Source organism: Solanum verrucosum, unplaced genomic scaffold (genome assembly GCF_900185275.1).
Source record: "Solanum verrucosum unplaced genomic scaffold, falcon-dt-bn FXZP01000276.1, whole genome shotgun sequence".
Classification (NCBI taxonomy): domain Eukaryota; kingdom Viridiplantae; phylum Streptophyta; class Magnoliopsida; order Solanales; family Solanaceae; genus Solanum; species Solanum verrucosum.
The window spans coordinates 876037-885449 of NW_026019946.1; the positions used below are offsets into that span (position 1 = coordinate 876037).

The 9413-nt window shown below is 31.0% G+C and overlaps 1 protein-coding gene across 1 annotated transcript; it reads right to left on the reverse strand.

The window, feature by feature from the left end:
• Positions 1-5775: 5775 nt before the first annotated feature.
• On the reverse strand, positions 5776-8726 carry LOC125810315 (uncharacterized). Its single transcript, XM_049489825.1, has 11 exons — positions 8699-8726; positions 8536-8597; positions 7998-8134; positions 7857-7915; positions 7610-7633; positions 7375-7457; positions 7195-7259; positions 7031-7080; positions 6757-6858; positions 6339-6398; positions 5776-6218 (listed from the first exon to the last, which is right to left on the reverse strand). Exons 1-11 carry the CDS (start codon positions 8699-8701, stop codon positions 6102-6104), a joined length of 762 nt encoding a protein of 253 aa, XP_049345782.1. The 5' UTR covers positions 8702-8726; the 3' UTR covers positions 5776-6101.
• Between the last annotated feature and the right edge of the window lie 687 nt (positions 8727-9413).

The window sequence follows — 9413 nt, forward strand, 5'->3', positions numbered from 1 at the left end:
TCTTGAATGGGTCTTGGCAAAGTCATTGCTAAATTTGTGAGTCTTTAGATTGAACCACAAAAGCAATATATACATTTTAATTTCATGTAGCAATTATAAAAACACATCCTCTGGCGAAAATTGTATGCCTAATTCATCTTCACTTGCATCTTCGCAAGGTTATCGTTTTCCAATACAACAACAAATGTTACACTTTGTACATGCCTTATGAAGAGTCGGCAGTTCAAACTATGTCAAATAGTTAATTCAACTGCCTACGCCTACTGACGACAACAGACAACAGCCACAATATTTGATTATGAGTGAATCTAATAAGTTTAATTTTTCATTCTAAAACAATACTACTACAATCCTTTTTTGCCTCTCATTTCCAAAATGGTTGTTCCCAAACAAAATACCTCATGCAGACCAACCAACCAAGATGCATACTCAACACAATCACTAAACTGCTCCGCTTTACTTATGATCATAACATATTGTAAATAACCTTCCCAATGACTTTGTTTTTGTTGGGCCCAGGCATTGCCCGGGCAACCCTTACTAGTATATATATATATATATGTTTTTTTTCATTTAAAATTTTCTTCTAATTTAATTATTATATCCAACCCAATTTTATACCCATCCATTTAACCCATAAAATGCAAATTTTAATACTTTTATTTCATTATCACTTTCCCAAGGAGAAAATCATCTTCTTTAGAAATACTCTAGAGTTTTCTTTATTTACAGAAAATGGAACTCTACTCCTCTGTAGGAAACTGGGTCTGTTTTGGCAACCAAAGAAATGGAGAAAGAACTTTTAATTGTTCTGCTTCAGTTTTACTTGATTTGTCACCCCTTTGTTTTCCTTTTCCTCGAGTCCATGATGATGGTGATGGGAAGGACAACAGTTTGGGTAGAAGGACATATTCCATATGTATATCCAAGTCGCAACAGAAATGACTAAATAAGCATTAGGAATTGAGTTTATGGGTTAAATTAAATGGGTATAATAATTAAATTAGGAGAAACTTTTAATAGAAAAAATAAATATATCCATGTAGGCGTGTCACATATGATATTAAAAGTGAGGATATCAGACTTAATCATTTAAGGGTAAATATGTATCTAAAGTTGGATGTGAGGGGCAAATATATCTCAAAAGTATCACGAAGGGCAAATATAACCTTCTTTCTAAGAATACAAGGGCAAATATGACTCTCTTTTCTGTATTAATAAATACTTTTTCTCAAAACAACTGATTATGTTTTTTGACTGAATATTTAAAATATTCTTATTATTCACCATTTTTTATAATATCAAATTAACTTACTAGCATTTTTTAAAAAAAATCAATTTTATTATTCCATAGCTTTTTTTGTTCTGTTTTAGTTTATGTATCTGCATTCATTTTCTTAACAAAGATTATCAGTTTTCTTTTAGAAACTTTTAGTTACAATATTTTAAAATAATTAATTGAAAAACACTGATAAAAAAATATATTATAAGTGAATGTGAATCATGCGTAATTGTTGCTATTATATTATAGGTGAGGTGTGCGGCCATTATTAAATTAAATTGTAATTATGGTTTTATTTATAGTGTTAGATCATATTAAATCAATAAATACCTAATTATTAGCTTATTTTGTAATACAATATACCTGATAATAAAAAATAATAATGGAAGAAAATCATTTTATAACTTTTTGATTTACTCCAAATATCATAATTAGATACAAACAATTCAAAAGTATAAAATGATTAAAAATAAGTTCTTCTGTATTATCTAAATATTTGCTTCTTTTTGTGACTTCAATATTATTATTTTTTAGAAGAAAATATGTTTTTTCTTATTTTTTAACTAAGGAAAGAAAGAAAGAAAGAAAGAAAGAAAAAGGGAAGGAACAGAAAAAACAACATAAGGAAAACAAAAGAAAGAACAAAGAAGGAAAGAAAAGAAAAACCTAAGAAAAAACATAAAGAAAAAGAAAAGAAAAGAAAATTAAAATAAGAAGATAAGAAGGAGAAAAAATAATAGAGAGAAAAGTTAAAAAATTAAATAAGAAATACAACTTTTTATTTTAGTTTCATTTAGTTATCAAAATACAAGTTTTCTTTATTTTGTTAGATTTGAAGTCCCCAAAAAAATTTCATTAAAGGAATGGAGGCTATTTTTGTAAAACTTTTTTTACGGAGGACAAAATATCAAGATCAGTCCTTATGAGGGTCATTTGTGAACTTAACTCGTTGACCAAAAGTTACGAAGATTCAAACTACAAACTCATATAAGTATAAGGGTTTATTAAATTATATTTTTTTCATTTTAAAATTAAAAAAAGTTATTTTCATATGACGCAAGAATCTTTAAATTAATCTATTTATATAATAATAAATATGGATATAGAAACAGTGACATGGTGTTCTCTAAGAGTATGGATCTTATTTATCTTTTTTGTAGTAGTTTTTTTGGCCTTTTCCTCTCATTTTTTAAATTATTTTATTTTGTCAAATCATATCTTTAATTTATACATTTTCAATTACATAAATCTCACTCTTAGTTAATATTAGTAATATCCGTAATTCCTAGTTTTTCATATTCATAACTTTCAAATAATTAAATATATAAATTTATGACACCTTAAAATCACACTTATAAAAACCTCTTTCGAGACATATATGGCGATTATTTTATTTTTAATTCTCCTTATTCTTCATCTATTGTCTTTTTGATTGAACATTTTTTTTGTCTTCTTTGATCTAATTTTTATAAAAGATAGATTTATAATGAATATTGTTAGACATTCCTGCATAGTTTAATTTTACGAGGTAAAATGATTGATATAATTATCACTTTTTTCTGTTGCACTTAGGGGTGTTCATGGATTGGTTATTGGTTAAATCAAAATAAAACCAATTTAATCAGTTTGAAAATTATTATAATTAAACTAAACCAAACCAAATATAATATACATTTTCGGATTGGTTGTACTATCAATTTTGATTTGATTCGATTTGGTTATGGACTTATGGTTATTAACCATACATAAAAAAATTAATAATGAATATTCAAAAGAGGGGGAAAAGACAATGATTCGTTCAAAACGAAAAATAGTTAGAACGACTAACATTATAAATATTCCATTACTAAATTTAGTTTGAATAAAGTTTCAAAATTCACCATTTTGGTCTAGAAGAAAGAGACAGTGACATTCATAGTCCAACCAAAAATTTTCATACACTCATTGTAACAACCTTATCCATCGGTACTCAAAGACACTTCGTGCAAAATCCCAAAATCTTAGAAATGTGTTGCCAATTTAAAATTGGGTGCATGGCATTTTTTATTTTTAAAAAAATTATTTTAATTGGGACTGACGTCAACCCGCATAGGGGGAAGCCTTCCGCTATAGCGCCTGCTTGACCTTTATAATGGAGTTGACGGAATCAAACCCTTAATAAAATGATGTCTTTTGTTTTTTCTTACTATTTTCATGAAGAAAACAGGCAAGGATTGCTCCAAAAATTCTCCTAAGCCACTCTTAGCTTAAAAATCATGGAGGGAAAAGATTCCAGCGCAGGAAGGGTTAAAACGAAGGAATTCCTGATCTACGTTCGTTAGAATTTTCCCCATATAGCTAAAAGTCAATATTCAGAATTCTTCAACAGTCGTTTAGCGTCTAGATAGACTAGATTTTCTTAACTGAGTAATTTAGACACGTTTCAAATTACATGATATTTTATAAATTGATGGGAGGTTTCTTGATTCATGCTAACTTTGAGTTTTCTTATTGTGGTGGTTGATGGTAATTGTAAGGGTAAGTATCACAAAATTGTAGGGTTATAGTCATATTTAGGACTTGTGGTAATCAAGAGAAAATAAAAGGAGTGGGAAGAGTATTAATTTATAGGCTTAGTGAGGTAATTCCCAAGAACGAATGTTTACTCATAATGGGATCCAGTGTAGGGGTTATTGGCAGGGGCGGATCTACATGGCGGTTAGGGGGTTCATCCGAATCCCCTTTGTCGGAAAATTACACCGTATATATAAGATTAAATTCTGTTTTCATATGTATATATATTAAAATGAACCCCGTCAACACATGTAAAGAGGCTAGCTCAGTGGTAAAGGGGGTTCAAGAATTCGCTGAACCGTCTTGGGTTCAATTCCACACAACAACACTCTATTTTTGTTTTCTTCATTTGGAAAATCAAATAGCAAGGCTGAGATGGGCTCAACATTTTTGGACTGGAGCTTTATTATTATTTGTTTCAATGTTATTTCTCCTTTTGTTCGAATTTATTAGGCACATTATTTTTATTTTTTGTATTTTATTCTTTTTATCTCTATTGCTCATTTAATTTTTATGTAACTCTCCTTTTATATAGTAATTCAAAGGAACTTTTTTTAAAAACTGTCAATTATTCTTAAACTTGAATTGAGATAGAGAAAAAATATTTTAAAGATAAGTTAAACTAAACTTAATTGAACGAATAAATTTGAAAGGCATGATTATTCATGATATTTCTTTCTCATTTTTTCATTTCTATTCTAGAGAGATTTATTCGTCTTTTTTTTTTTTTACACCGATTGAAAACCTTATAAATTGAATAAAAGAACAAAAAATTGGCGATGCCATTTATTTATCCTTTTAATATGCATTATAATATTAGTAACTCAATCCCCACACATTTGTAAAGAGTATTAAACAATTTTTAAAGTAACATATGGTTGAATGAACGCGTAATTTAATTTATTTTAAAAATTCAAAATAAAGTAAAACAATAAAAAATAAAAGAAAAAAATCACTTTTTTTTAAAAAAAAAATAATAATCAATGAAGCAGTGTAAAAGTAGGAAGAAACGTTAAACACAGCATGACAAGGCAAATTAAATTTAACGGATTAAGGATAAATTTTTTCTTCGCCGATCCGTTTAGCTCCACTTTTATTATTTACTTCTTTATATGTTGAACCCCCTCCATGAAAATCTTGGCTCCGCCACTGGTTATTGGTATATGTAGGTGATGATTGTTTGTTTTTCGAGTTATGTAATGTATGCATGTTAACTGATATATAGTATTACTTGTGCAATGCATGTGAGGAAACTAAAAGGCTAATTGACATCATGTTGATAATCTCATGCAATGAACAAAGTGTGGTTATTCATAATAATTGTGATTGTGCATATTGTTTGAAATTGATGATTGACTCGGGTACCACGTCAGTACAAGATACTAACAATTAAGTCGAATACCACGTTTGGTATGTACTAACAACGGTTGGCTTTGGACCTCTGGTACCATATCGGCAGACTAATAGTTTGTCTGTTGATTCCATGAGTGAACCAAATTTACTTTTTTCTAATGTGATTATTGCATGTTGGTCCATGAGTGATCGAGATTTGTATTTAAATGTTGGAATGGTTCTTGTATAGATCGAGATTCTCTGTTAAACACTGTAGATGATGTCTTAGGGTTCCTTGAGTGGTACGATTTACTCGAAAGGTGAGTTGGACTCAGATATGAATTTGTGCGTCATCAGGTGAGACATGTTTCATGTATTTCATTAGGTCATCACGTAGATGACTGAGAATCTTATTCTTAGTTGATTTACATGGAAGTTGTGTGTTTGTTAAAGTGGCCTATGAAAACATTCTAGGAAGTCGTCCACTTCTTCAGTCCTTTCGTGCGAACTAACCCTTGTAGTATGGGTTGAGTCCAATTGGTATCTCTAAATTTCAATTGATAACAAAATACAAATTATAATAATATGATCAATTGATCCTACATCAAAAAATGTACTCTAGGATAGCAATTCATGCATCAAACATGGCAACTATGGTTCTTTTCATTGCTAAAGTCTAGGCCTCTATTGACAGCAGATTGCTGGCTGTAATTTGGTCGACCTCGGACTCCCTATTTAACCTCTTTAACTGGATTTATTCTTTGGTTCACTTCTAATGCAATGAAATCCCCGAACCAGTACAGCTATCCAATTGGAAAGAAGAGAATGCAGCCAGTGGTAAGCTTGTTAACAACACTGCAACATTCTGTGGTCCTTAATTTGCATCATATTATAACATTTCATGTTACAGAAAGTGACTGCAGCACAGCTCCCATCACTCATCTGACTTTTTAGCACAAGTGCCATTTTCGATCGAGTATTCAACAAATTCATCAAGAAGACAAGGCCAAGCTCCTTCAGCAGCATAGTTAGATAATGTCGCGTCCACAGTCTGTGTAACAAGTCATAGATACCAATATAATGTACTTCTTTTGAAATAAAAAAAAAAAAAACTTGAAAGTTAAGAACAAAGTGTGAGATAAAAGGTTAAAGAGGGTGTGTCATAACTTACCTTTGCAAATTCCAGTAGCTGTAACCAAACATCACGTGAGATAGCCTTGTTATGCCGTTCCTGAATCAGGTGGTAGCAGAACGATACCACAAGAAGAAAGAAAGAACAGGGGTGAGTTATAGCATCCTCAATAACAGTGAAAACACTTGCAATACTATAATTGTTAAGCGGAAATAAGAACCAAGTAAATGCATAATCATGAGTACATTAAGATAGACACAAATCAAAAGGGATGGGAATCATCAAGCATGAGAACAAATCAAGTAAACAGAAACCAATGATCGTCCAGCATATAACACAACACGTTGTGATTTTCATTAAGCAGATAAACCGAATTTCAAACCTAACAAACTTAGTCAGCTGCCTGTACATAGATAACTTAAAAAACGATTACCCAAGGATTTTCCCGTTGAATTACCTGGATAAACTCACACCATTGATCAATCAATGGCCACTCCAATTCTGCAAACAGCAAATGCCACAATGCAAGTGCTGTTTCCAACGCCAAAGTTTTCTGACCCTGAAAATTATATGGAAATATTCATGCACATGTTTACTAGAGATCTATAAACAAACTATCATGACCTAAAATATAACGAAGTAAGATAGGCATATACAGCTGAAACTACATGCATCGCGTTTGTCACCCTAAAGAGTACTGAAGGTAGCTGGATCAGTAATTAAGTACTCACCTTCTCCTTTGCCCAATCGAAAGTAAAGTTGTAAATTTCACGGAAAGTATCTGGGAAGAGATAAAAAAGAAAGTCAAGGTATGGTATCCATGTTCAAATTTCAAATATCGAAGAACAATGGAACGTCTTTAACCAACAATGAGGAATTCCATGACAGGACAAACCTTCATCTTTCAACTGAGATCGCAAATGAGGGATTTTTTTCTTGAATTTCTCCATTGAATCTATTCTGCCATTCAGTTTACAGCTTCATCACTTTGACATTTGACATCTAAATATTATAGTTGCCAAGGTAAAAGAAATTCAAATATATAGAGGGGGGGAAGGCCTTAATGTAGGCTTACTCAAGAGACTGTACTCCACCAATAAACTCCTGCTTTGAGAATTCACAAATGGTCGCAGCTCTCAATTCCCATGAAAGTACCAACTGTAATTGAATGCCATTGTAAGTGAATCAAAGAAGCCATGTATGCTTTTTCAGATAGGTAACAAGTCCTAGGATATATTCTAGTAAAAACAAGTCTCTGAAAGAGGCAGAGAGACAAATAGGAAAGTAGACGAGAGGCTAATTTCACATACCATAACTATATCCTGGGGATCAACCTAACAAGAAAACAAAAAGTTTTACGTTACTCAGGCATTCATGAATCTAGGAAGACACAATGAAATATACAATATACAACAGTATGTATACTATGAAAGTGTTAAATCAAGATAGGAAAGACAAACTACGAAACACTGAGTACAGTACAACTCTCCTCCGGAAATTCTAATCATGGAAATAGTAATGCTTGACTCATCAGATCAACCAATTGAGGTAAAGCACCTGAAGATCATTGCAGAGATTGCTAATACCATCAGCCATAATCATGTCAACATTCGGGTCTGCAAAATGGAAAAAAATAATTCAGCCAGACGCTTTTGTTTATTGACAAACTATTTATTATATATAGAAAAGAATTATAACCTTTGTATTTATTGAAAAGCACCTCCCATCGGTTTTTCTCTATAGCTGCCTTAACATGTTCCTGGTTGTAGTATGCTTCTAATGCTCCTTCAAGACGCCAATCATTGGTCTTCATAGTCTGAATAGCCGATTTCTCACTGTGTATAAATTTAAGGATCAAGGGAGCTGGTACGCTATGCTAGCTAATAATGGCCTCTCAAATTAACTTTTGACCAAATATAATAGAAATGCTTAAGGAAATTCTCTTATTAGAGGACATGTGACAAAATAAATGAAATTAACTTTTATTCCAGTTATAGGCACAGAGGGGCTACAACAATTTGCTTCGTAGATCATGAAAACAATGTTGGCAATTTCCTTGAAACTTGAAATTCAAATGTTTCCGTTGTTTCCTAACTTTAGTGTCATCATCAAGGTTCTAAGACATACTTCTATACGCCAAGGCTAACTCAAAGTATGCCAAAAGGAAACCATACAAAATCCCAATCATATATATAATGAGAAGCAAATATTTAAATTCACTGAGATTTAGTGTTACCTTGACCCAGTAACAGACATGAATTGCTGAACTTTCTCCTTACGCGCAAACCCCAGCTTGTTCTGCAAAGCAAATGATATTAATTAAATTAAAAAAGATTGAAATTAACACATGTATTTGTAATCACTAACTGAAAAAAAAATCATCAATAATTAGAACACACCATTTTTACGAACAACGATTAAATGTTCTTTCTTTTAGAAGATGATGATAGTAAGTATTTTCAATTCCTCTCTCACTAATTCGTTGTCACAATTTCTTTCTTTTTCTTCTCTTATTTTGGGACTCAAAATGCTTATAACAAATGGAAAAAGCCATAAATTATGGCGAGCGCATGGTTTTCTTCAATAAAAGGCGAAAGAATAGTTCCCTTTGTGTTTACAACATATTAAAAAAAAAAAAATCAGTTTTGGACAGTTAAGTTTGTTACAAAATGAACACTTTTGATCTCTGTCAAATATACTGCTCACTCCCTCCAACAATAACAATAGCTATCAGCTATACTATTTTGGAATGTCCAACAATATTTATCGACTTTATGAAATCAATAGATAATTTTAATCTTAGTTCCTAATTTGCCCTTATCATTAATTATAATTATTTCTTTATTACATTTTTCAAGACATTATATCTATTATATTCAAAGGGTAATATCGTAAATTACTCTACTATTTATAGTTTCTTAAGAATTGTACAAAGTAAATAGTGAACAACTATTGTTGGATAGAGAGAGTATTTTATCTATCCGTACTATATTAAAAGCATGAATACAGTTAGAGATGTTTTTTTTTTTTGAATTTTTTTCCCTTCATTAAAGATTTTTGCTTTAGATAAAAATCGATTTTTTTCACCATTTTTCTTCAATTATTATAGCAATT